The sequence below is a fragment of the Leptosomus discolor genome, chromosome 16 (genome assembly GCF_034619465.1).
Source record: "Leptosomus discolor isolate bLepDis1 chromosome 16, bLepDis1.hap2, whole genome shotgun sequence".
In the NCBI taxonomy this organism is placed as follows: Eukaryota; Metazoa; Chordata; class Aves; order Leptosomiformes; family Leptosomidae; genus Leptosomus; species Leptosomus discolor.
The window spans coordinates 14,606,280-14,633,441 of record NC_141406.1 but is presented as its reverse complement, the minus strand read 5'-3'; the positions used below and the strand labels follow the sequence as shown (position 1 = coordinate 14,633,441).

The following is a 27,162-nucleotide window of genomic DNA, read 5'->3' as shown; positions in this document are numbered from 1 at the left end:
GGGACCCCACAGCATGGCTGCCACTCCAGGACACTGCACACTCTTTAATAGTTCTTAACCTTTAGCCACATAAATAGTGACTAATTGCTGTGCACTGTAAACATTCTTAGCTGAAAAAGCAGTCGAGTAATGTCTTCTAAAAAACCCCAACTATTAAGTGACCTGGATATGTTACACTTAGTCTCTTATCAGACTTCCTTGTGCGTTTTCTTGGAAACTTTATTTTAAAATGCAAAGCATGCTGATGAAACACACAGCTGAGTAAGTCATCTGTGCTAGCTGTAGCTTACCTGAGTTTCCAGGCGTATTTTGGCTCTTCAAGTTCCTTTCCTGCTGCATTTCTCCTGGCACGGTAGCTTGGAGGGCCTCTACTTGAGGTCCACCAGGACCAACCAGAAGCTATAGAAGACCTTATAAACTATTCTAAAGGGTTTGGCTAAACGCAGGGTTTTGTACACTAGTGGATTTTATATACGTGTGTGTGTGCATATATATATATATATATATATATAAAGGTCTTAGCGTCTCTCAGGTAGTGTTATCCCATCATGTGCAGCGAAACAGACTTCTGCTTTTACAGTAAATGGTCCCAAAATTTGTGCCAGCAGTAGCGCGAGCTGTCTTCAGCTCTGGAGGTGCTGGTGTTTCCTATGGAAACTCTTGGTCTGCAGAAATCCTTGATATCCTTCTCCCTTGGTTCCGTGGCTGTGAAATAGCAAAGTGTCTTGTGAGCTCACTCAAGTGACTGAAAAATGTTTCCTTAAAACCACTGGCTCTGTTTAGGGCAAGTATTTTCAATGGAAAAATTCTTTGTGCTGAGCCCCTTTTGGCTATTATCTGTCATTTAGCTAATAATGCGTTAACCACAAGGTTTTTTGGGCCTGTAAGGTAAAACAAAACAAGCAGTTTAACAGTCAGAAGTGTAGGGAAAAATGCTAATTAAAGAAAGCTGTTAAATATTTGTTATCTTTTTACCATTGTGTGGTGCCACCCACAACTCTTCCGACCGCATGGGAAAGCTGTTGCTTTACAAGCAAGGTGTATAAATATGCCTGCCTAAGAGCACCGCTCCTTTTTATTACATTTGAATCCTGTGGGATTTCTAGAGCATTTCTATGAATAGATTAAACCCTGAGCGTTTTGAGTAACCATGGCTATAAATCAATTTAGCTCTTGGTTTTCAAGTTACATCTGCTCTTACTAATCCTATACGTACACAGATTTTTATTTTAATTTTTTTTAACAGGGCAGACCATGCTTTATTTTTATATATTGGTATGAGCTGGTGAAACCACCGCTCGCCATAAAGCAGGTACCACGAACATGGCAGAGCCGACTGGTCACTGCACCTTGGATTTCTGCAGGAAGCCTGGTGATGGTGGACAACACAGAGCGATGGGAGAACTGGCATCTTGGGCTCAACTATTCTGTTTCTGTCAGTGCAATGCAGATTTTAATTTCTTTGGACTGCAGCGATCTGGGAGGGTGTGTGTGTGTGTAACAACAACCCAGAAATCCGTACAACCGAGGGGTTGTCAGCAAGGAACGTGGCAATCCCTTCAGCCCCATCTTGCTTTCCCGTAGCTGGCTCCACGAGGAGGGCGGCAATGGGCTGTGTTTTCTGGGGATAGTTTGGGATCGCTGTGGTTAAAGGTAGGAGCCGGGCTGCAGCTTGGCGAGCGAGCGCAGGGGGCTGGGGTTCTCCATTTCGCCTTTCACAGCTAGTCGGCGACTCGGCCATTTTTTTTTTTCCCCTCCTGTATTTTGGTGTCTCTCCGTGTCTGGATTCTTTTGAACGATGCGCTGCCGGGCCCAACCCGCCGCCCTCCCACTCTTGCTCGCTGGCGACCCCGGGGGGGCGGGGGGTGGTGGTGTGTGGGGGCGAGCGGGGCCTCGGCGGGGCCGGGCGGGCAGCGGCAGGCCCGGGCGGGGCCGGTCCCGCCATCCTCTGCCCCGGCCAGGCCTCGGCCTGCAGAGGAGGCCGCAACCCAGGGCCCTGCGCCGCCGGGCGAGGGGGAACGCTCCCCTCAGGGGCCGGGGGCTGCGGGTTCCGCTCCCTCCTCACCCGCAGCGGCGGCGCCGACGGTGTCCGCCCGGCTGGCACCGGCTCGGGTTTGCCCTTGCGGCTACCGCCGGCGAGGGGTGAAGGCGCGGGCGGGCTGTGAGGGCGAGATGAGAGGGGCGGGGGGGGTGGGGGTGGCTGCGCCGGCGGGGGCCTCACGGCACCGCCGGGCCGGGCCCGTCCCGTCCCCTCAGCGGGGCCGCGGCTGCGGCGGGAGCTGCCGCCGTCCCGCGCCGCCGCCTCACGTGTCCCCCCTCCCCTCCCCGCCTCCCGCCTCCGCCCCTTCACCCTCGCCGCAGCACCGCCGCGGCGCCCTCCGACTTCCCGTAAAGAGTCCGCTCCCGTCGCCCGCTCCGGCCCCGCCGCTTCGCTCCCCTCCCTCTCCACCACCATCCCGCTACCACTGCGGGGGTGTCCGACAGGCGGCGGGGGTGACCGCCGCTCCCCTCCGCCCCGCCATTCCTCTCACCCTCCGGCCGGGTCCGGCCTTCCCACCCCCCCTCACCCCCCCCCTCCGCGGATCCCTCCGCGCCGCGCTCCGCTCCCTCCGCCCCGATCGCACTGTTTGGGAGCAACCGGCCGAGCCAGCGGCGCCCCGGCCCCGCCAGCGCAGCGAGGCCCCGCGGACCGGCCCTCGCCTAGCCCCGGCGCTCACCCCCGGCCCTCTCCCCTCTCGTCATGTCCCTCAAGCAAGCGGCGGCGGCGGCTCAGGCCGCCGGCAACAACCGCAAGCCCCCCGGCGGCGGCGGCGGCGGCCCCGGCCTCCCGTCAGCCGCGGGCGGCGGGAGGCAGAACATGGGCAGGTGGGTGCGCGGCGGCGGGCCCGGCCTTGGCCCCGCCGCGGAGAGCCCGGCGCGGGCGCCGCTCCCCCCTCCCCCGTCGCTTCTTTCCCCCCCCACCCCCCCCTCCCCGCCCCCCTTTCCCCTGCACCGGCCTCCATGGGCGGCGGCGGGGCGGTCGGGAGGGGGAGCGGGGCCTGCTGCATGGCGGGGGACGCGGCCCGGCCCGGCGCGGGGGGCTCCGCCCGGCGGGGCGGGAGCCGGCATGGCGGCGGGCGGGGCGCACGCAGGCCCGCCGAAGGGCCCGCCGGTTCCGCAGTGCCGCCGGGGTGAGGCCGCCAAGCCAGGCCGCGACCGGTGCCCTTCAGGCGGCCGGGGACGGCGGGAGGGCACGGCGGGACCTCCATTTTTCGCGACGGGGTGGCGGGCGAAGCCCCTGCGGCCTGGCGAGGCCTACGGCGGGGGCGAGGGGCGCCGCTTCCCCCGGGCCAACGTGACCCGCCTGCTGAGGAGGAGGAGGAGGAGGAGGCGGGGGGCGGCGGGGGCGAGGCGCCGTAGCCGGCGGCCGCACGTGCGCGGGGGGACGGCGGCGGCGGCGGGAAGGTGCCGGCCGCGATGGCGGCGGCCTCGGGGCCGGGGGGCGGCGGGGTTTGTCCCGGGCGGGGGAGGGGGCAGCGTTCCTGCCGTGTGGAAGTCGGCGAAGGCGCCCCCCCCCCCCCCCCCCCCCCCGGCCTGCGATGGAGCACCCGCAGCTTACCGGGGTTTATTTTTATTTATTTTAATTTATTTATTTATTTATTTATTTAAATCGCAATAAAATTCTCGCGGGAAGGCAGGCCGCAGGAGCGCTCGTTGGCCTTGCCGGTGGATGGTGGTTCCAAGCACAGCTTCACTTTGTCAGAGGTTTGGGGGGGGGCGAGGAATTGGGGTGTTGCAGCTGGCTCAGATTCCCCTCCTCGTATCTTCCCCCTCCCCACGCATGCTGCAGAGGCCCTGCTGTCTCATACTGCCTCTGGAAGATTGATCCTGCCTCTGTTTGGAGAGAATTAGCTATTCAGATTCACATATATTTGAGGGAGAGGAAGGAAAAAAAAATAGACTTTCTAGTGGTGTGAATTTTTCCAGTGCTGGGGGGGGGTCATGAGAAACAATCGAAGCAGGACGGTAACAGTTTTGAAGGTCATAGTCACTCAGAGTGATTTAATTTCAAGTTTTATTCATCTTGCTCTTCAACTTGGCTTTTATTCTTGCTCAGTTTTGTGCATTGGCAATAAAACAGGATTTACAGTGGTCCCATTGTTGGATGTCACTGGAAATAGGGTCTTACTTTGTTACCAGTCTGTGGAGCTGGGAGTGGAAAAGCTTTGGTAGGGTTGAAAAAAACAAAATAGACTTAAATAATAACAATAGTACCTCAGCACTATAGTGCAATGATTTAATAGTTTTTACATCTGCCTGTTTAGATTGAACATGATGTTTACTGTGCTTTGCTAAACAGTTATCCCTGCCAACACAGAGTGGCACTGTAGAGGTTAACGTGAAGGGCAACAAAACCTACAGCTTTTTTTAAAAAAAAAAAAAATTCAGTGTGATGATGAGTACTTGTCTGTGTACATTAGGGGATGTGAGCTTCAATTTCTCTCCAGAGTTTTAAGATTAAAGCCACTGGATTTCTCCGACCAGTGTTGCCTTTCTAGTTTTGTTGGATAAATTCCACTTCCGAACTCCTTAGGGAGTTCTAGTGGGGCTGTTGAGCAACTGACACATTCCCTCAGAGGTGCTCACACTCTTTTTTTGTTAATCAATTTTTAAAGTTCTTTCCGAATGAAGGGTCTGTAAAATCACAGTCCACGGGGTGATGGAGCCCAGTGGAATGCTGTCAGAGAACTTCTTTCTGTTGCTGTCCTAAAGAAAAGTCTTGTCTTTTGGGGAGTACAGATGCAAACATGGTTCATGCTGCAAATCTGTTGATGTAAAGACAAGCTAAGTGGCTTTGCTATTGAAAAATCAAATTGTTTTGTAGCTGGCCTGCATCTTGGTTTCGATTGGAAGCTTTATATGATCTCATAGAAACTTCAACATCTCCAGTTTGTGCCAAGCTTTCTTCCTAGTAGCTCGTTTCTGTGCAGCACAAGCATTCTCTTTCTCATCTTTCTGAGATGCAGAAGAATGTTACTTTTCGTAGCTAAGTTGCTCTTCAAGGCTTAGGTTTGGGTAGATTGATAGTTAGTGTTTATTACTGTAAGACTTAGCTGGGCTGAGTACCTGGGCCTTCTGTGTCTGATGGGGAGCAGAGGGTCAGCTTTGCTCACTACGTTTGTTTCCATGGTTTCATAAGGATGGATATATGTATTTCATATTAGAAAAGGTAAAACCTTGTGTGAGCAACCAAGGCATTCCAGTATTTGTTCTCGAGACATCAATTTCTTTTATACAAGGGGAAACATCACAAATAAAGGTACCTTTAAAGGTGTTCAAGGAAAACAAACAAGAAGGTTTAATACCTACTTCTACAAAGAGGCTGTGAGCGAAATACTGTGTTTGTTTAACAGCAACTGCATGTGCAATATGGCAGATGGGAAATTGGGCTGTAGGGGGGATGCCAACAGCAGGTTGAACTGTAATTGGAGAAAACAGAGACCTCGTTGCAAACCTGCTCGCTGTGGTAGTCAAAACACGATCTAGTATCTACTTTTGGTGTTTTAGTTCAGTTTTGCCCCTGCACAAGCACAGGAAGGTTGGCTGTCCTGTGGCTGAAAGTTGCATCGTCCCAGCATTCCTTCAGGCACTGCATCCTTTTTTGTTACCTGTTTTTCCCCGTTGTTATTTTGTCTGAAGGCAAAACAACTCAGCCTCGGGTTTTGGATGATGAGTGTAGTTACAATTGTGGCAGAAGATCTTTTTCTTTTTTATTTGGTAACTTTCTTGCCTAACTGGACTTGGGAGTCCTTTAAGAGTGCTCCCAAGTTGCAGTCTTTTATAATTGGCTTTGCCCATTAAAAAGTTGAAACGGAAATGATCCCACGTTGCGTAGGTTGCTTTTGAGAGTTCGCTTCTTGCCTACTCTTGCTTTCCTTTTTCCTTCCATCCTTTTTTATCAGCCTAACTAAAGGCTTAAGTGAAGGCCAGAAGAGAGGTGTCCGTGCTGTTCAGACAGAAGTAGTGGGGGCTGTTGAGTGCTGAGGCGCTCTGGTGTGATGGAGGTGACTGTTCGGGAGGTTGGGTCACACGTGCCATTCAGAGCTTTTCTAGTTTGTTCTAACGTCTTTGTGTTGGGTTTAATGCAACCGTGCTAAACTGCTGAGCAAAATGAAGGGATAACCTGCAGGTCTCTTTCTTATTGCTGTTAATGCACTGTAGTATGATATTATGTACCCACTTCTGAGTAAGTTTGAATTTAACAGCTGATCCGTGGTAATGTATGTGAAGAAGGTTCTTCAGTGACTAAATCCATCAACAGGTTACGGGTGTGCACTGGGTCAGACTTGAGTGAGGTTACTTACATGTTCAAATGCTACAGAATTGTCATCTCGTAAGAAGACGGGAGTTGACATTATTAATATAGGTATTGGGGAAAAACTACAGAAAACAATGCTGCAAGAGCTCTTGTATAGTCTTTATTTCACAGACCTATTAGACAAATAGTCACAAATACAAATACTCCACTTAAATAAAACTTTGTGCTTCTGATTTCTCCCTTAGAAGAAAGCTTTACCAGCTCTCTGCACTGGTAATGCACGTCCTTTAGAGTATCTTGTACATTTGTTTCCAAAGCTGTAGTAGTGCCAGCCAGCGCTCCAGAAGCATCTATTCAGTCTCTTAAATTCAGTGGTCTTTGTAGTTGCACTGCTGCTCCAGACACTAATTGCAGTATGGTTGTGTTTGTTTCTTAGTCTCAAAGTGAAGGTGCTGCTGGAGAGAAAACCCGACACTTTCTTTCATGTCCTGGAAAGACTTGTGTCTCTTGCATTAGTTTTCACTTAACTGGGAAAATATAAATGCGTGACCTTGTTTTGCTTATGTTTGGCATGTAAACATTAGGGTGGGAGGTGAGGGATGCTGAGGAATAGCATAGTAAATGCTCATAAAAATAGAAAAAAATTTGCAAGTTGCTGCTGGGGAACAATGTTTGTTGTGCAGCATTTGAGATTAAGCCCTTATGGAGAATTTCACTCTTAAGGTGTAACTGCTGGCCTGCAGTGAGTTGGTTACTAAGTTCAATTGTTTGGTCATTACTTTGGTGAAGCGTCTTTCTGACTTAGTGACTCTGCTACCCCAAAGCAGAGGGTTTACAAGTTGGATTTGCCAAGCTGCTGGGTAAAGGCTTACCTTTTAACTGCAGTTCTGCAATACAAAATGTATTTTTTTTTAATTTACCCTCCTGTAATCGAGGTTTTAGGTAGCAGTGCCAAATTGCTACTGACCCTTCTAGTTTCTCCACCTCCATTTCTTACCGTTAATCTCATGGTTTAAATTGGGGTAAGCTGGAAAAGACCATCTACTTTCTGCTTTTGTAGAAGTCCTAGTTTTTATTCCTATGGTGCATCAAGGATGTGTCAAAGGGCAGTTTGAGCTTGAGTCTTCAGCAGTTGGAATATAAACATCAAGTTGGTGGCCCTGGTTTTAGCAGAAGACACACAGAGTTTTGATTGAATTGTAGCATTGGCAGAATGGATGAATGTCTTTTTTCATCTTGGTGAATGTCTTCCCTTTTTTCTGATGGTTTGTGTTTAATGCTTGTACCTGGAAGACGAGAGGTCAGGTTTGTAAAGAGATCCATTAGGTCAGAGTAGCATATGGAATTTCTGCAATTAGCTTGACTCTTGGTCTGATGTGGAAGTTAGGACCTCTTGCCAGTCTGGATGTACCATCAGATTGTTTCTTAGAGAAATGTGGTGAGAGATGGAAAATCTAGAACGCTTAGGTTGGTGCTTGAAGGGAATACTCCAAACTTTCTGACCAGTCTAGCAACCCAGTTATTTACGGTCTAAGAATACTTGTCACTAAAAATGGGAGTGCTTTCTATTTCAAAACCACCAAAGTCTTTCACTTTTGACCATTTGTATAGCTGATGTAGGAGTATCTTCTAAAAATTCTTTGAGACCAACAGAGGGAACTGGTGAAATTGTTTGACTTCAGCTGTGTTCTTTGAAAGACTATGTTGTCAACACTTTTAATTGTTAAAAAAAAAAAAAACAAACCAGAACTGGACTGTACCTCTCTTTTATTTGGATGTTTCACATCTGGCAAAATGACTTTCAGAAAGAAGATGATCATTTATCTGAATATTATGCAAAAATCATGTTCCAGGTTCACGAAGGGCTCACTGCAGTGCTGTGCTGCAGGTAGCCATTTGACAAGTGGCAGGCTTAGTAAATGGTGAGACCTGCATGGCTCTAGAGCAAGCCTGAAGTTGTGAAGCTTCCTCGTGGAAAGTTCAGGCTGATAGGTAATAGAAAATGGGCTATTTGCATTGTTTTTTTTTTTGTGAGATTAGTACTCTGCAAGTTTTCTGAAAATACCAGCTGGACATCCAAAATCTGCAATTATTGCCGATCAGCAAATGTCATCAGTGTGCGTGATGCTCTGCGAGGCTACGTTTCTGTTTCAGCAGCTTGTTTTCTTAAACGAGTCAGGTGATAGTTTAGTACTTATTCATTTTTTTCCTGTTAAGCCTTTCATGGTTCTCTGATGGACTTGCTTATTTCTGCAGAATTTATTGGAGGGATATTTATGTTCAGTGGGAGAAATTCCTTTGATTTCTTGACTAACTCATGAGCTCTGTTTATAAGGGCATGTTGTTTTGAGAGCAAGGTTGTAGTCAACCACAGCATGGTGCTTTCAAAAGCAATTGAATGCAGTTGACATTCAGCTGGATTTAGATTTCAATGTGGTTTGGATATTTTGGAATGTAGACATGATTCTTTGGGTCTCCTTAATTAAATCGTTGTGCATCTGTAAGGTGGGTCTATTTAAAAAACTGACTTTTTTTCTGTGGAGGAGAAGACTTCATTTTGCCTCACGTTACAGTGCGCGCTCCTGAAGTTGTTGTAATACAAATCTAAATCACTATGAGAAATATTTGAAACCAGGACTTCTTGGTACAGGGAAGTACCTTGGAAATAAGGCACACCAGTGAAGTTGAAGAGTTGTAGCTGTTGCGGACTTGCCAGCTGCAGGGATGCCGTTGGGATGTCTGAGGTGGAGGGCACAGGCTGTTACATCTCAGTTTGCAAGGTAGTAAGAGCATACAGGTTAATTTAAAAGCTTTTGAAGTGTCCCGAGTGCTACACTTTGACAGGTTTGCATTAAAGGTAGTTATTGTTTTTGAGGGGAGGGACAGAGTTAATTAGGTTCCCCTGCTGGGTTGTGATAGTAGTGCCAAGCAAGCTGTTTAGGTAGGGCCTTACAGGCAGGGCTCCCCTGTAGCTTGCAGCGTGGCTCAGTGATTTGGGTGACAGTGACCATGTACTGAACCTCTAGTCTTAAAGAAGGGACCTCGTGCCAAGGAGGGATTGGGCCTGAAAGTGGTGTTTGGTTTTGGGTGCCGGTAAGTTCTGGAATTTACTTTAGTTGCAGGATTCTGCTTAAGAGATAATATTTTGGGGTTTTTATAATGACATAGGCTTAGCATTTTCTTCATTTTGTCCTTTTCATTTATTGTAGGTCTTGCCTACTAACCGGTGTTCCTTGCTTGTAGGTCAGTAGTTTGGAGGATAATGCTGTGGGCTCTGTAGCTGTCAAGTTCTGCTCTAGGGGAGTGCTGTTTTTCCCTGATCCCGTTCTCAACACTGCATTAAGATGGGTTTTTGAAATCTTTCCTGTTGAGCAACCTACCAGTTTTGGCAGTTCTTTTAATCCTATCCCATGTATGTATTTCATTTCAGAGGTCGCAGCAGTGGCAAAGGACCGCCTCAGCCTACAGTAAGTAGATGCTTTTTCCTCATTGTGCCACTTCTAGACACAAGGAAACCACTTACATACAGTGAACCCAAGTTTCAACGTAAGAATAGCAGATACTGGAATATTCTCTCCATTTTTTCCTTTGGATACTGTGATGAATATGTTAGACTGAGATAAAGGTGCAGCATCTTGCATTCCTTTAAGTCTCCTGGGAGGGTGAAGGGGAGAAGGCTCACTTAAACTTCTAACTGCGCAGGTACAAATCTGCTGCATTTTCTTGCAGTTGTAGTTGTAGATATGGATAACCCTTAACTTAAGGCAATGTTTTTGAGTTAGTTCCGCTCTGAAGATTCTAACATTAGCTTCTGCCTTAAACAGATGACAGTAAGACAGTGTTTAATTCAATAAAAATATCGATTTTGCATAGCTTTAGTATAAAATAGCTAACCCAGTGTTACCAGTGACCTGAATGTGTAGCTTTAGTTATCGTTGAGGCTATATGTTGTTGAAGTGTAGGTGTGGCTTGACTTGTAGAACATAATTTTATCAAAGCTAAAGATGTGGATCGCTATTTAAAGAGTGGATCCTTGAATGCATTAATCAAATATTTTCTAATTTGTTGTTGGCCTGGTTTTCAAGGATGGCTAATTTTGGGGAATGGGGCAGAAGTAGGAGGGTTTAAAAGGACTGCAGCTTACATCAATGTTTATTGATCCAGCCTCTTCAGTAAAAATAAAGAAGCTTTGAGGAAGAGTGGTGAAAAAGGTCATATGCAAGCACTAAACATCATGTGTCCTCTGTACTGAGTGTTGAGCGTAGGAGCGTCCTTAAACGTGTCTTTTCAGACCAGGAGGGTGGCTAATGTGCAGGAGGGAGCGGATGAAGTAGCTGACAGTTTAAAAGATATGTCATCAGTTAAAAAGCTCAGAATATGGTGAGGTCCTTACATGTTTCAGCATCTCGTTTCACAAGCATGGAGTTGACAGAGATACCAGCTGTTGCAACAGAACACAGACACCCTCGCCACTTCGTGTATGCTTATGTGAGCCCGTCATCCAGCAACCTGGGTGATACTCGGTCAGTTCTCCTAGTGCAGGGTCTCTGATTCTGATCCTGCAGTGAATTACTTCTGACTCAGTTCGTGATGGGCTTTGTAGCTCTTTGGTGCTCCATGATTTGATGACTTTTAACTTCTGTTAATGCATGCAGTCACGTCTGTTAGGTGAAATGATGTCATTCAGCAGGCCCTGAAAGCACCTTTTTACTTCTACAGCAGTTGAAGTACCTTACCCTGTTGATGACTCTTAAACCAGAGAAGAACGTTAATAGGGCTTTTTCAGTGATGAATCTCTGCATACGAGCTTGACCCAACCAGCAAGAGAATTTCCTTATTGAGTGACCTTAAGGGCACTCTGTAATGTTTATTTGGTTTGGAAGGGCGTTCAGATCTTTAATTGATCGGAGAAAGGGCTAAGGGTCCTCTGGAAGTCTCATGCAACCCAAGTTCTATGTATGTTGACTGAGTAAGATTTTGGACCAATGTTTCTAGGAACTGGTATGTGCTGGTGAAAGCCTGCATTAATGTTTGGCACATTTTTGGGTTGCTGTGTGTTTTCTCCTATGTTCAGGACAATGTCTTTTTTATTTTTCAGATTTCTTTCGATGGCATCTATGCAAACATGAGAATGGTTCACATACTTACGTCAGTTGTTGTAAGTCTTCGTATTTGGAAGGAGGGTAAACAGTTTCTATAGTGACAGAGATGTTAGCTAGTCTGCTAATTGTAATATAATGGGGTGAATATTAAACTTTACCGCTGGGCGTCTCTTGCCAAGATTGAACTTTAAAGAATCACAGTAATAGCTGTTCTGTGTGTTTGGCTTGGAAAGGTTCAAATACAATTTGCAGAGGTATAGCAGATTTCTTAGGTGCACTGGTCCTATTTTGCATTTTCTGTCTTAGAGAGGTTATGGATAAATAAAATGAGTCTGTGTGCAGGAATTGGGGGCCTTTCTCCCCAGATTTAAGGGAAGTCTTGCCATGCCAAAATTAAGTAAGGCAGAACGTCCCACATCTGCTAGAGTCCAGGATAAGGCTTCGTCCTTATTTGTACCCACACATATGCAGAGATTTTGTTTTTGCACAAAATCTTGTTTGTGTGCATAACTGGTCAAGTCTTGTGAGTACCAGATATGCTTCTGTGAGTGCCTTTAAATCCCTTCAGAACAAATGTTGTACACACCCAGCTGTTTGCATCTGCAGAACACAGTGGCGTATTTATAAATGGGCAAATGTTGAATGAGTAGATGTGACTGAAAACTGAGCTGTATTTTTACATGTTGTACTTAGTAAAAAAGATAAATCTTTGGGAAAATCACTCAAATGTCATTTGTCAGGCTGGTAGAAATCTGTATTTTCATTTTTCTTGCATTCTAGGGATCCAAATGTGAAGTACAGGTGAAAAATGGTGGTATATATGAAGGAGTTTTTAAAACCTACAGTCCTAAGGTAATTTTTTTCATTTTGACTCTTCCCATTTTAAAAGATCCTAATACTGACTAATCAATGTTTGATTAAAATGTGAATATTTATTATGAATTACTTTGACTATTCACGTCTAGGTTTACACAAGCAGATTAATTTTTGCAAGCTATTGTACATGTCTGGTTTTTGCAAGTATGTGAAGTTACCGAGTAGCTTACTGTGCATTAAGTTAGTGTGTTCTTTTTATGTCTCTAATAGTGTGATTTAGTGCTTGATGCTGCTCATCGGAAAACTGCAGAATCCAGTTTGGGGCCAAAACGTGAAGACATACTAGAGAGTATCTTGTTCAAGTCTTCAGATTTTGTTATGGTGCATTTTAAGGATATGGATACCAATTATGCGAGAAGAGGTATACTTGTTTTTAAAATTGTCTTTATCTTAGATCATAAGTCAGGATTTTCAAATTAGATGCTTTGGGATCCAAAAACTGAAGTTCACATTTAGACTCTTAATTCTTAATGAGTGTGGAACATCCAAATACCCCATTAAAGTCAATGGAAAGAGCAGATGCCCAACACCTCCCAAAATCACAATTTTATGAAAATTTAAAAAAGAGATTGCAGAACCTTTGTGAGGGCACACTGCTGTGAGCAGCTCTCCCAGGTGTCTGGAAAGTAAATCCTTGGTGGTGTTACAAAACATTTTACAGATTTTGTGGGAGGTTGTTGGTTTTTATTTTTATAAATGTCTTTCTAAATTAGTCTGTTGAAATGTTATATGAGAATCCACGAATGTACAAATTCTTTATAAAAAGGCTATTGTTCAGAGTTGGTGCATATATAAAGCCTATATTTAGTTAAGCGGCTTTTGTCTTTAAACATGTATTCGTATAAATATTCTAAAAATACTACTACAAATGGAGCAAAAAATTCTTAAGATCCACTATTTGTGTTTTTAATTTCTGCTTTGCTACTTGTAGATCTATAGACAAGGCTTTCCAAAATACAGAAGAACCTAGTGAGATGGCAGGCAAGTGGTCTTAAAGTCTTGGAAGACATGGCTTGAAACTGTCAGAATTAAGTGATTTTGCAGGCAGGCAGTCTTCATGCTTTCTCTTTTAATGTCTGACCTCCAAGACCCTAATTATTTTTCTGGAACCTAAGAGGCTCGTAAGTCAGACAGCTCTAGTTCCTTTTCAGATTATTACTATTTTTTTGGGGGGTGGTGCATCTCAAGGGTTTTTATGCTTGTGTGCCTGATTTCCCAGGCTAAATGCATACATAGCAGTCTGTGCCGTGGAGTGAAATTGCCAGTGTGTACGTTCTCAGGTTGATCAGCAGCTCTCACTGGGAGCTCAGTGGTTATTGTAACACACATGCTTTATTCCCATGTAGCAGCGACTTAGAGATGCGTAGGGACTGGTGGACGTTTAATGAGATCTTTCCCTCTTCACCTTGTATTTGTACGTGCATATGTTCTTGCCTGATTAAAGCTGAAGAATGAGAGGCTTGTTGTTTCAAGGAATTTGCTTTTCCCAGAAGAAGATGCGTAATATCAGAGCAAATGTAGCATTAAAATGCAGATAAGTTCCAGGTTCTGGATGGAACTTCGAATTTAAATTACACAAGAGCTATTTTATAGTGGGTCTGCTATGAACATCACTTTAATGTGAATGCAAACTGGGCTCTCCATTACCTGGTCTTTATAGATTTTGAATAGATGTAATGAAGAATATACTGCTGCTTCTAGGAATAAGTACTCAATGGAAGTTTTCTAGAAGGAAATGACTGCTTCAGGTTGAACAGTCGCTCAGTTGACTTTATTAGGTGGAATGTCTTTGAATCTAAATCTCTTAAGTAGCTGGAGGGGAAGAGCTGAAATAAAGCTGTAGAGACTTGGAGCAAGATAAACTAGAAGGCTGCAAAATTTGATAACTCGTAGTGGGTAAATTAATCTACTTTCCATTTTGTCTCAAAAATGCATTATCTTGAAATGACACTTGAAAGTGTAAGTCAGTCTCTGATCACACCTGCAAATTAGAGCAATGAAGGGCTTTCTGCTTCTTGGGAAATTAAATAAGCAAAGATTCAAAAGAACGGAAGTGTATAAACATGTGTGCGAGAACTGCTGGCCTTTTGTTCTTAGAAATAAACCCAAATCTTCCTGGTACTGAGTCAGATAAGCCCGTGTGATTCGCAGTGAAAACTGAGTCTGAACTCGTAGGTGAGGAGATGGTGCTCCTTGCCGTGTTTGTGTTGGGAATGGTTGCTGTCTGGTGCCCAGGGAAGTTCGACAGTGTTGCACTTAATGAGGAACAAATATTTTTGAATTGCCTAGCCCACGATGTGTTTTGGCTTTCACAGACAAGATAGCAGACAGTTTGGACCTACTTGTGAGAGCAAGCTGCCTTTCCAACTGTCTTTAAAATAGTAGTCAAACAAAAGGGCTCTTCACAAGCACACTGTTGCCATAGGAGAGGCTTACCTAGAGTAGGGTTTGTTGAGGTCCGTGTATGTAGTTTTTTCCCCTTAGGAGGTGACTAGACTTCTGAGGAGGCCTTGAAATAAACTTAATTTCTGCAAAAGGTACTGTTTTGGAAATTTTAGTGTGTCCTGGTTTCCTGGTTCGGTATAAATATCTGGAGTCCTATGGATTTTTATTCTGGCCTTTGCTTCTCTGCTGAGCTGGAGGAGCGTGGACAAACGTTGCTCCTTACTGTGCGTCTTGATCTTCTGCCTTACCCTCAGACCTGAACAGCAGTGATGTTAGCTGCCTTGTCTGCCTGTCTGACCAAGAGATTTGAAGAGCATTGGAAAAGAGGAGCAGGTGGGGAGAAAGGGGATGGGATGGATTCTCCTTTCAGAAGAGTGGAAAATACTGTTGTGTTTGAACGATCTGAAATGGTCTGCCAGGCACCTTTCATTGCTATCGTACTGGTGCAGCTTTGGAGCAGTGAGCTGATAATTCATCCCGCAGCTACATCAGTAGTGCGAGTGCGGGGGAGGTAACGAGAGTCTAGGCTTGGGGTGGGTGAAACCTCCCCGTTTGGAAGCAGCAGTCTTAGATTTGTTTGTGCCAAGCATGACACTGCACCTTTAGTGGGGTGGAGAAGGTGGCACCTGCCCAGATTGTAGAAATTGGAAGGGTTGGGAGAAAAAATAGTAGGTCTGTGTAGATTAGGGGTGTTCTAACAGTTGATGTTTAAAAAATAAATCTGTCCCTCCTTCCTGGGCCCTTGTTTGCAACTCTTGTCAGTCTGCATAGACCTTTGTGGTCGTGTAGATTGCTGCCAGGCTTCAGAAGGAACGGAAAGGAGTCACCTGAGGGTCTCTCACTGTGGAATTAGGGCTTTCTGCAGTACAGGCAGCCTGACGAATGAAACATGCATTGGAAGACTCGGGTGAAATTGTATTCTATCCATCATCCCCCTTTCAAACTATTGTGTCTGCATTGAGGGAGGGACACATGCTGTCTTCTGCGTGTGGCGGTGGAAATTGCCTGCTAGAAATCCGCTGTAACGTGCAAGTTGGAATCCTTGGCTGTGCGTTGGCATGTACCGTCTGTCTCCTTCACCTGAGGCAACGGTGAAGTGCCTGGATCTCGTAGTTGCTAGATGACTTGGGCTGCATGATTGAAATAGGGCATATTTCTCCTGTGTTCTACAGAACAAGCTTCTAGCAGTGTTTCCTGCAGTCCTAAACACTGATCAGTCGACAGTGCTGGTTTACGTGATTCAGATTTGAGTAAGGCCTTGGAGTTGCCTTCTTGGCGTCTCTTTAGAGACGAGACAATTCAACGTCGTAACTACTGTTAAAGTAAAAGGCTTCTACAATTTTTATTGGGTTTTTGGCACTGTTACTGCACTCTTGAGAAAAATATGACAAATCCAATGAAAAAATGCAGGAGAGAATTGGCTATTTAAGTTTTTCCTTGAATTAGCACTGAAAGTGGCATCCTTCCAGAGAAAGTGTTGCGAGGGGGATAGCAGTAGGCATCCTATGAACAAAGGAAGGAGATGTTGGCTCTGCGAAGCTGGTGGTATAACTGGTTTTAGTGTTTCACATCAGTAGTAAGTAGTCACAAAACAAAGGAGAGTTTACTGTCGAAACCCTTAAGATGAAACCTCAGTTTACTTTGGGCCGTGTTGAACTTGATCAAAGCTTGCAGTGTGCAGCATGAACACCTTGGGCACGTGATGCCGATTGGTTTAATAGCGTTGGAACTGCCAAGTTGCACTTAATTGCGTATTTGTGCTCTTCACCATTAGTAACTCAAAATGTATTTGCAAAAACAAGCATGCTAAACACTGAAATTAATTAAACTTGGACTCCTAATTGTTCTATTCTGGCATTTTTTTCTTTAAGTCATTTAACAGCATATACTTGAAGAGCTTGACCAAACTGAGTTTTTCTCAGAATATGTCTATTTAATTTGCTTTTCTGTTGCACAGAATTGTCCTTGGGATTTTTTTTTTTCCCAGTCAGCAGGCTTTAAACCAAGAAACGAGGTCTTTGATATCAAACTTCTTTGCTTAGGAGATGTCACATTAAGCAGGTGCAGAGGCAGTGGGGGCTAATTGACTGTTACAGCTCAAGCTCTTCGTTTGACCAGTTTTCATTTGATCTTGAACTTGGGTTTTACCATGTAGAAAAGGAGTTGATTAAAAATTTGGCCATGTCAAGGTGTCATGTGAATTGCTCATTTAACAGCTTGGAGATGTGAGGCACCAGATAAGGGGGAGGCTGAGCCTGTGCGGTCAGTGTCATGTCTGTTGTTACTCTGCCAGTCAGCACTTGTAGCAGCAGTTCATGTTTTAGCTTCCACTTTACTAATTATCTTAAGAGCACTATTTTTGCTCTGGAAGCAATTGTTTGTAGAATTTATTTTTTATATATGTTCCCAATTTTGTTGCTCATTAATTTTGGTAAAGTCTTGTTTGACTTGCTGCATTTTTAATCTTGGTGTCCCATGTGCCTGCCTGGCTGTTTGTTCCAAGAAAACAGTGATCTGTGCCTTGGGGTGCCGCTCTGCTACGTTTAAACTTTGCCTGGATGCTCATGAGACCATATTGTCTGGCTAGAAGTCTGCCTTTGTAGCTTGGATTTCTCTTGACTCTGGATTTTCTTTTGAGTTGTAGAGGTTAAACTGATGTTGCAGTCTCACTTGTGACTTTCATTCTAAAGTGAGAGAAATGAAGAGCAGTGAAGCTTCCTGTGCCCCATGATATACTGGATTCTACTGGGAAACTTAGCATTGACTGCACATCTTACTCAGAGCTGTAGCATTTGTTAGATAGTGGAGTGTTGGTTTTGACTTTTTTTTTTTACCTCCTGGTTCATCTGTATCATAATTTTTAACAGCACTCTGCTGAATGTTTATGTGGCTTTTTAAAAATAAGACAATTAGTGGGTTGAGTAGAGGAGTCTTGTTAAGCTAGTATTTTATTCAGTGTCCAAAATGGCACAGTTGTGTATGGAGTTTGTGTGAAGTAATTAAATAGAAATTAAAGAGATGCCCCTCTGCAATGCAGAAGATTACCTCCATCAGGTGCTATCATCAGTCCTCCAAACTCGTATTTGTCTAATCTCGCTGAAGAAGAGTTCCCTCTGCTCCCAGTGAAGTAATGTAGAAGCAAATTTCACAATTTCCTGAGTGACATAAGCAGCCTCCAGCTTGCATTTGGTGTAGAACGTCCAGTCTGAGAGGATCAAACAAGAAGCACTGCATTAATGACACTCGGCACAGAAGCAGTGCTGGTCTGTCTGGGTTGCAGCAGTGTTAGCTACGGGGTATTGATAAAGTAAACGTAGAAGTTTCCAAATACTTGGGCCTTACTTTTGCCTCCCCGTTAAATGTGCTCTTTAGGTTACTACTTCACCGTGGATTGAGGTAGCACTGTGTTACTCTGTAGTTTCAGTTTAAGCATATCTTCTGTTATATTTTAAAAGCTGTTTGTGTCAAGGGCAACTGAGACAAGTTTTCTTTCAAGTTGACGTGCCTTAGGGATCTGTAGGCTATTCAGAGGGTATTTTTTTGTGAAGCAAAATGGGGAAGTATGTGGGGCTGTTACTAGGTGGGAACATTGCTGAGGTTTTACTGTGGAGATGATCTTTGCAAGGTGGGAGATGTATAGTCAGTTTGAGTAAGTCTGTGAAAGAGTTTAGCGTTGCCTGAATTCAGCCATATGATGTGAAAAAATCCACCTGTATTTATATCTGATGTCTTCCAATTTTTTCTCTCTCCGTATCTGTTGTAGTTCCTTCAGAAAAAGGTAACTTTTTTGGCAGTCCCTCTATGTCTCTGCATCTTGCCTTTCATAAAGCTTTTGTTACCATAATATGTAACAGAAACTTAGTATCTTTGCTCGCACATTTACGGCACTCTAAAACATGCATGTGTAACTTCACAGAATCATTTAGAGTATCTTGCAGTCAGTCGGTGACTTCTGTTCTCAGCCTTGATTTTTACATATTCTGAACAGTTGAAAATGCAACAATTGAAATTTTGCATCAGCCCTTGGGTGGTACAATGGTACGATGACTGTTTCAGAAGAGTTTACAAGTAATCTCAGAATGGGCCTGCTGAAGGCATCGCGTTCAGGGACGAGCTAAAATACCGTCTCACCTGGAAGTGTTAACCTCCAGCGGCGGAGGTGCTGTCACAGCCTCCTGGGCAGACCGTGACATCTCGCCGGGTGATCGATGCGGGTTTTGCAGTTTCACGAGAGCCCTAACAGTGGTGTGCCTACTCCTTAGATGTCGTTCTTTCATTGGGCTTTCCCTTATTTTACTGATTCTTTTGTACTTGAAATAAATGTTTAGCTAATAAATTTCTCTTATTTGTCATACAACCTCTGTAACATTTTGTTTCATACAAGCTTATTAACAATGCTTAATTGCTTACCCATAGTTCCTTTGGCCTTTGTGTACGAGTTGACTGAGCATTTCACGAGGTAGTGCTGAATGTTGTTAGGCAGGCAGTTCACTTTTATGACAGATCATACCAATATATGTGCAGAACTTCACTGTGAAATTGGGTAAACCAGGAGTAATAAGTTATGTCAGCAGTCCCTCTTGAAAAAAATCTTCAGTGATTGTTTAAAAACTGTAACATCAGTGGCCAGCTTCATATGTTGTGAATTCTTTTCATGATGGCTTTAAAGTTCGTTTTTCTTAGTGAGATTTCAGATCTTGCCAAAAGTTAATTTAAGCCACATTCTTCCGTATCTGGCACTGCCTGGTGGTTTGATCTTGTCTTTTCTAAAGGTCTGAAATGTTTGCTCTTTATTTTAGCAGTAGAATGAAAATAGGAAATTCTAGATTGAAAGCTTGTTTATTTTAGGTTTATTTATTTATTTATAACAAGCTTATTTTATTTTTTAAAGTTCTTTAAGTATGGCAGCTCTGAGATCTAGCTGCTTACAAATATAAAGGCTTAGTTTCCTTGATGAATGGCTTTGTACATTTTTTTACAGCACATTAATATTCTAGTACTATTCCTTCTTAAGTCTGGCTTGAATGAAACATGAACAAGTGAAAATAAAAGCTCATAATCTTTATTTTTTATATAGTTATAATAATTTTTATAAAAAATAGCAGACCGTTACTACTTACTTATTTTCATATGCTGTTGAGAACAAGAGGTAGAGAGTTTCCTGCTGTGTGATTTGGGTGAGCTGCTGCTTGAAAAAGCTCTCGCAGCAAAGAAGACGTCTCTGTTCGTGTCACAGTGAGCGGGTGCACCAGGCTAATGGGTAGTTGCGCTGCGCTGCAAAGGGAGTGGAAGTGTGTGCGTGTGTGCTGGCGTGTTGAGGAGTTGTGGAAGTGGAAGGAATGTGGGTGTTTGAAGGGAAGATTGTGTTTTGCCCATGTAGGGAATGGGATTGGGTTGTATTCGTGCTTTTTTTTTTTTGGTATTTGCATATTATGTTAGTGTGCAGTTGTGTGGGCTGTTTGGAAAAGCGTATTAGACAGGTCTTGGTTTTCTAGAGGAATCCCCGGGGATCCTCAGGTAGTGTGGGGTTTTTTTTGTGTTGTATTTTTTCCCCAAAACTATACATGTAGATTGTGTAAAATATTTTGAAACAACTGAAAGTCATTACTGCTATTCTTTGATACATTAGGAGTTAGTCTGTACCTTCATAGTCATTCTCGGTATGAAACAGGCATCTTTCTGATGTAGGCCTGTTGAATACAGCAACTATGAGAGAAGGTGAATGATGTTTAATGTGCCTGCGATTCGGTTTTGTTTGGTTGTTCCTCAGATAAACTAGCATGTACATCTTCCTGTTCTTAACCAAACTGATTTCACCCCCATCCCTCCCCACTCCGTTGTAGATGCTTTTACTGACTCAGCCATCAGTGCTAAAGTAAATGGTGAACACAAGGAAAAGGATCTTGAACCATGGGATGGAGGAGAGACCACCGCTACTGAGGAGCTTGAAGCATTAGAGACAGATGTTGTAAGTAATGCTTTTTGATCGTCTATGTCAGTCTGTAGAAAATAAGTTATTTCTCTGGCTATGCCTTGCAACAATTCCTTAATTTTAATCTAGTAATGAACTTCTGACTAAAATTGGTGGCCTGCATTGTTAACGGGTATATGTTCAGTCTTTGCTCACAGCTGCCACAGTACTTCTTTACGATTTGAATGAGAATAGCTGGATTTCAAATGCCACTTTTGGCAAATATTGACAGATGGCAGCTGCTCTGGTAAGGGACGTGTTGGACTCGTGGACTGGTTGAAAGTGGAGCTTTTATTAAGGACTCCAGATTCAGCAATACGCTGAAGTGATTTATGTTTAATCAGAGCATTCCTGTCTGACTGTCATTGCATTTGGAAATTATGGCGAAATTGTGCTTAGCTTACTGTCTCTGAGCTAAGATGAAGGAAATTGATGGAAGTCTGAACCATGGCTTAATAAGCACAGATACAATCTCAGTAGATTATGAATCGTTAGATGAAGAGTATGGTCTCAGATGACATTTCTTTATCATAGCAGTCAGCTTTTACTCAACCATGCATTCTTTTTTAGTAAGGTACTCGGACTGCAATATGTTAAAGAAAGAAGATAATATTGCTGGTTAGAGGAGAATCTAGTCATGTTACTGTGGAACATATTAACTTTGTCTGGGTAGAACAGTTATCCTGTCAATTTTAGCATACATATTGTGCAGCTGAGATTTATTAGAATACTGTCAGTGCTTTTATAAAACATCCAAAGCATTTATCGTTGTGCTTGAGTGCTGTAATAGCAATTTTACTGAAGTGGGGAAGTTGTGCAGATCAACAGAGGTCTTCTGCCTGTGGTGTGTGTGCCTCAGGTAATTGCATTAGGAGTGCATTTGGGAAGTTTCAGCACTTGCCATAGCAAGGGACACTTCTCATGTTCAGAAGTGTCATTTTGCGCTTTTTGGAAAAGGCATTCGTTTATGGATGTATCACTAGCCAGTCAGCTTCTGGCACAGAGTGGGCATGGTGCTTAAAAAAACCCACACAAACACACACAAGAAACAAAAAAATGGCTTTTGAAGGTAAAATCTGTGCATCTGATGAACAGAATTCCCTGAAGTAAATTGTGGCTTTGGTAACTTTATCTGGACAGTGAATTCAGAAGCCCAGGAGAAAGGGCAAAAGGTTTAACTTCTGCCATCAGCCCTGAATTTTAGGAGAATGTGTTTCCAGTGTTTCCGTTTTGAAAAACGAACATCATTTTCTTCTAGTCTAATGGATGGGATCCCAATGACATGTTTCGTTACAATGAAGAAAATTATGGTGTAGTATCAACTTATGACAGCAGTTTATCTTCTTATACGTAAGTTCCAAAATATTTTGTTACTAGATTTGTATTTGATGTTCTCCCTGGTTTGACCACTTTATGTTCTGAAGATAATTTTACGTACTTTCTAAAGTTGTGGAATCGAATAACTGAAAAAGCAATGAATGAATAGTGCTGAAGAAACCTTGCCAGCGTTCTGGGAATAGTTAGCTGTAGTAATCATTATATATTCCCTTAAATGGGCACAGTTCATTCCCATTGCGACATTTTCTGAATTTAGGCATGCAATAATGCTTATTTCTTGCAAGAACTTTTATGAATAGTGTGGAAAATACCAATTTGTGAAACTGTCTTTAGTATAGTCTTTAGTAGCTACTATACCTATAGTTTGTGTTTAACCTAGCAGAACAGTTTGACTAAATCCTAATTTTATTGAGACAATTGATCTGGTAGGTACTGGAATGTTGAAATGTTGCTGATAACCAAGGGGTGGGGGGAGGGGGGTGGGGGGGGTGTGCTGTGGATGACTTGTTTAGCAGACTTGTCCAGATCTAAACTGAAGTTTTAGTTTCAATAATATAACAACTTGAATACAAAAGCAGTATAAAGCCTGCTCTGGCTACTTTGGCAGCGTGGGCCTGTTCCCGACAGTCTGCAGCTATAATGTTAACTGCGAAACAAATCGATTGCAGATGTTCAACAGCCATTGTGAAACGTCTTTAACATTTTCCCACTCTTTCAACCCCCAAAGCCTAAACGTGTTTTTGAATGTCAAGGAATTGCGGTGAATATTTTGATTTTTGCGTGTACAATTGGAGCACTTGTCTACAGCTCTCTGGTTCAACACTTTTATTTTTACTATTTTGTTAAAATAGACCTGTGACATGGTGATAATCAAAGCGTCTTAATCGGCTTACATTTGAATCCTGGGGAAGCTGTTCTTTCGTATACTTCACTGCTCTAAGTACTTTTTGTACTTTTGAACTTTAGTCTTCCATCTTTCTGCTTTATGGATATTAATGGAAACAGATTAAAAACATGAAGGTGGCATTAAATTGCCAGAGACAAATTCCATTGTTTCCCAGTCAAGCAGCTTGCTTTACATATCAGTCTGCTAAACTGGGAAGCCCTTTTCCCGATTCTCCAAGTATGGGATGAGCAGCAGTGTAGCTAAATGCTTATATGTGCAACTGGAGGATTGTGAAGGATTTACTGTTTGGTTGTTTTCTCTTCCTAGAGCTGAGCATTAGCAGGTATAGTTGGTCAAACTGCGTAAAGGTGCAAGTTTGCACTCGAGCGAGTGTACTGCATTAGTGTGTTGATCAGCTGCTGTACGTGCCTCTCTCATCACTGGGGGTCTGAACAGTGTCATCTTGCTCATCCCCCTTGTTTCATCTTTAGTGGCCTTTTCCCTCTTAGAAAATGTAAAATCATTCTTCTGCTTGTTTAGGTTGCCATCGGTGCTACTGCATACATCCCTTCATTTTTTTTCCAGTCACTTTAAATAAATGGGGATGTGTCCCCCTTTCTTGCCTGTATACTTAATACAGGGTGAGCGAGGCTCATGACTTCGGGTTTGCATGCATTGCGTTCGTGCATGTCTTACTTGAGCCAAAGCTTTACGCTGAAGGGCGAGGTTTTTATTTAATTCTCCTGCAGTTACCATTGATAAGACCGGTAGATGTCTCGACTGGCCGAAAATGTGTGTGTGGGGAAAAACTTGTGATCCAGTAGCTGAGTGCTGGCTTGGAATTTGGCAAAGCCACTTGTTTTCCTAGTTCTGCCACCAACACTTTGAGTAATCTTGCATATATTATTTCATACTTGGCTTGTATCTCCACCTACTTTCTTTGTTCCTCTTTTTTATATTATTCAAAATATGTGCAGTAGTGATTATACAATGCCCAACGTAGCACGGTCCAAGCCTCAGCAGTGTTCTGTATTTTTATGTAGTTTATTCTAAAGTAAGGTTGGATGAAACAACTTTTGGAGCTCAAAATTAGAACCAAGGACAAAGCGCAAAGTTGTTTTAGAAAACCCGACACTTTAAAAAAAAATTAGAACAGGTGAGAACCAAACCCACATGTGGACAGAAGGAAGTGCCAGGTATGATGTCCATCTCCAGTTATCTCTTCCAGTATTTCATTGCTCGTGTATTGAATTCTTACTTGGTGGCTTTCCTAAGGGATCTACGTATGGTTTTTTGCTATATGCTATTACCTAATGCAGATACACAGAATGAGTGGTTTTGAGGTCCTAGGACATGGCAAATGAGTCACGGGTTTCTGGTCCCGTGCTCTAATGTATTGCATTCATCTTTTCTGCAGTTATTCATAACAGGAAGAGCTGAAATTCTATGGCTGGAATTATCAAAGGATTAAGCATGTAACTCTTTAATTTCAGTAGGATTGGGGATTCTAGTGTCTGTTAGGAAATAGCTAAAGAATTTCAAATTTGGTCCCTTTACGGTAGGCTGCTATCTAAACAACAGACTAGGTTTTTTTCCTTTTATTTTATTACTAATGTGCTCCACCATGTTAAAAGTTGGAGCCTCTGCATAGCTTTAGGGACTGGGGATTTTGCGAGTCATATGGAAAAGCTCTGCACCCTGACCTCAGCGCTCTAGGCAGGTAAATGGCACTGAATTTGCACATAATATCAAACCATTCTGGGAATATTGCCACAGTAAAAAAGACAGCAAGTCTGCTGGCTTAAAAGCAAGGTTTTTTTACTCTGACTCGGTTAGAATTAACGCTGTGTAATTTTTGTAGCTCCGTGGTACTTTCGAATGCATTTCAGAGGTTCTTTTCGTTTCCATTGTCTTTTAGGGTGCCATTAGAAAGAGATAATTCAGAGGAGTTTTTAAAACGGGAAGCCAGAGCAACTCAATTAGCAGAGGAAATTGAATCAAGTGCCCAATACAAAGCTCGGGTTGCCTTGGAAAATGATGAAAGAACAGAAGAAGAAAAATACACTGCTGTTCAGAGAAATGCTAATGAACGAGAAGGACATGGTGTGAACACTAGGTACTTGCATACACTGTGAATGGTATTTTTATTTAAATGATGCGCGTATTTTGGTACAGTAGTAATTTACTCATTGAAACGGTGCTTTTTCAGCAGGGCTGATTAGGTTAGGAACCCTGTGTTAAACAATCATGTGCTGGTTTTGGCACTTGTGTGAAGTTGTACACCTCTGCCTGGCCCTGTATTATCGCTGTAGTGAAACGGGCTCCCCCATTCTGATATGTCACTGTGGTGAGTTCCCACCAGATTACAGGAAAGCACAGTGGTTTCGGTATGTCATGGAGAATTTCAGGCATTAGTACTAAACCATTTAGTATCTGTGGGCTCATAGAAAGTGGCCTGTGTGGTCAGTATCAAAAGCCAATTCATGAGGTCAACGTTAGGTCAACATCTGATAGTATTTAGAATTTTCTTTAGCTTAATTTGAGAAAGAAAATATCAACAGGGCCCTTGATCGGGGACTTTTCATTGCCTTTCGGTTCTGTCTTAACACTGATAGAAATTTGCTGTGTTTCAGAGAAAATAAGTACATTCCACCTGGACAGAGGAATAGAGATGTCCTGTCCTGGGGAAGTGGAAGACAAAACTCACCAAGGATGGGCCAGTCTGGATCAGGCCCACCGATTTCAAGGTCTGGATCCCATACTTCAGAATTCAGTCCTAACTCCGGAGCAGATCAAAGAGTAGTTAACGGAGGCAAGTATCCGAAGTCTAAACAAACGTGCCTTATCAAATTTCAGCCAATTATCTGATTAGGTTGAAACTGCATATGGTGTGGTCTTAGGATCTGTATTTCATACGCTAGGTTAGCATTCGTCATTTAACACAGAGGTGGTGATTTTGATTTGGGTTTAATTTACTCACGATGGCACATGTGTTTGACTGCGCTGTCTGTAGCTTTGCGGAGCAGAAATGCCGCTTGTTTTCCCTCTCAAACACCTTTGTCTTAGATGATGGTGCAGGATGCGGTTTTTAAAGGTGAAAAATTGCTTTACGTATTGCTGCTGCGAAGCTCTGCGTGGAGGAGTAGCAATGCTGACACCTAGTGAAAGGGAGGTGGCAGCCAAGGAAGCATCACTCATCCTTCCTGGTGCAGGGGTCAGGAGGGATCTTTTTCCCATGAAAAAGAATAAAGCAGCTCGCTGACTTTATGATGATGGCAGGGGGGAAAGGATCATTGTTGGGAAAGCAAGAGAAGTGTTAGGGGGAAAGGAATCAAAAACCTTCTCTCCAAATAGCTGTTTGAGTATTTGCTGCTATACACGTGGATGATACTTGTAAACAGACATCACTAGGCACTGTATAGCAGGTTTCATAAACCAAACACCATTTTTTGAGATGGATTTCAGCAGTAGGCTATCCTTGAGGCATTATTTTTATAAGTTAAAAATGCTATTATATGAGATTGATGTGAATAAATGAAAAATGTATAATACTCAAGTGCCTCTATCTGGAGAGGAAGTCTGAGAAACATCTAAAGGTAAGTGAGACTTCCTTTTTAACTACAGAGTCAGCTGTATAAAGGATGTACAACCGAGTCTTGCCCAAACAATGCTAACCTTGAAATTTGTTTGTAGTTTTTGTGGTTTGTGTCATCCTATTAGTCTGCTGAATGAGCATCATATACCTAAAATATTCAGAATGGCTTGTGAGTTCAGTTCCTTTGTTTTGGAAACAACAAACCCTGTATCCTAGGTTAAAATACTACGTTAATACTTCAGATAACTGATAAAGGCATAAATGTCAGGATTCAGACACTGAACACCGCTGTTTTTTGTAAAGATACAGTTCCTAGAATTGATATTGCTCATCATTTGGTTTGCAAGTAGCAGTTTGTGTAGTCAATACTATATGTGAACCGCTGTTTGAGAACCTCTGGTAGCTATTTAAGGACCTTGTTAAGAGTGATGCGTGCTGTAGAACAGATATATGATAGGCTAACAGATCAAACTTTACTGTCTATTCCTTAGTAGTATTTGTAGATCCTAATTAACCCTTTGGGGAGTTTGTGACATTCAGATGTTAAATTTGACCTGAAGTGGAGGAAATAACCTTGCAGAGACTATTTCGTTGGTTGCAGGAACAAACTAATCTATCCCCAAAGGGTTAAACATGAAAAATCATTTTGTC

At 43.3% G+C, this 27,162-nt stretch overlaps 1 protein-coding gene across 6 annotated transcripts in view; it reads left to right on the top strand.

Annotated features, from left to right (window-relative positions):
* Nucleotides 1-2,740: 2,740 nt before the first annotated feature.
* The window catches only part of ATXN2 (ataxin 2), a 52,231-nt gene continuing 27,809 nt past the window's right edge, over nt 2,741-27,162 (top strand). For 3 of the 6 annotated variants that reach the window (XM_086474497.1, XM_086474496.1, XM_086474495.1), the window contains exons 1-9: nt 2,741-2,865; nt 9,729-9,765; nt 11,397-11,456; nt 12,181-12,252; nt 12,487-12,637; nt 20,565-20,689; nt 21,951-22,042; nt 24,835-25,032; nt 25,550-25,728. In XM_086474497.1, the coding sequence (XP_086330623.1) occupies nt 2,741-2,865; nt 9,729-9,765; nt 11,397-11,456; nt 12,181-12,252; nt 12,487-12,637; nt 20,565-20,689; nt 21,951-22,042; nt 24,835-25,032; nt 25,550-25,728 (1,039 nt within the window). Of the gene's footprint in view, nt 2,866-9,728; nt 9,766-11,396; nt 11,457-12,180; nt 12,253-12,486; nt 12,638-20,564; nt 20,690-21,950; nt 22,043-24,834; nt 25,033-25,549; nt 25,729-27,162 lie in introns of those variants that run through there. The other 3 variants (XM_086474500.1, XM_086474499.1, XM_086474498.1) reach the window with 2 other exon arrangements.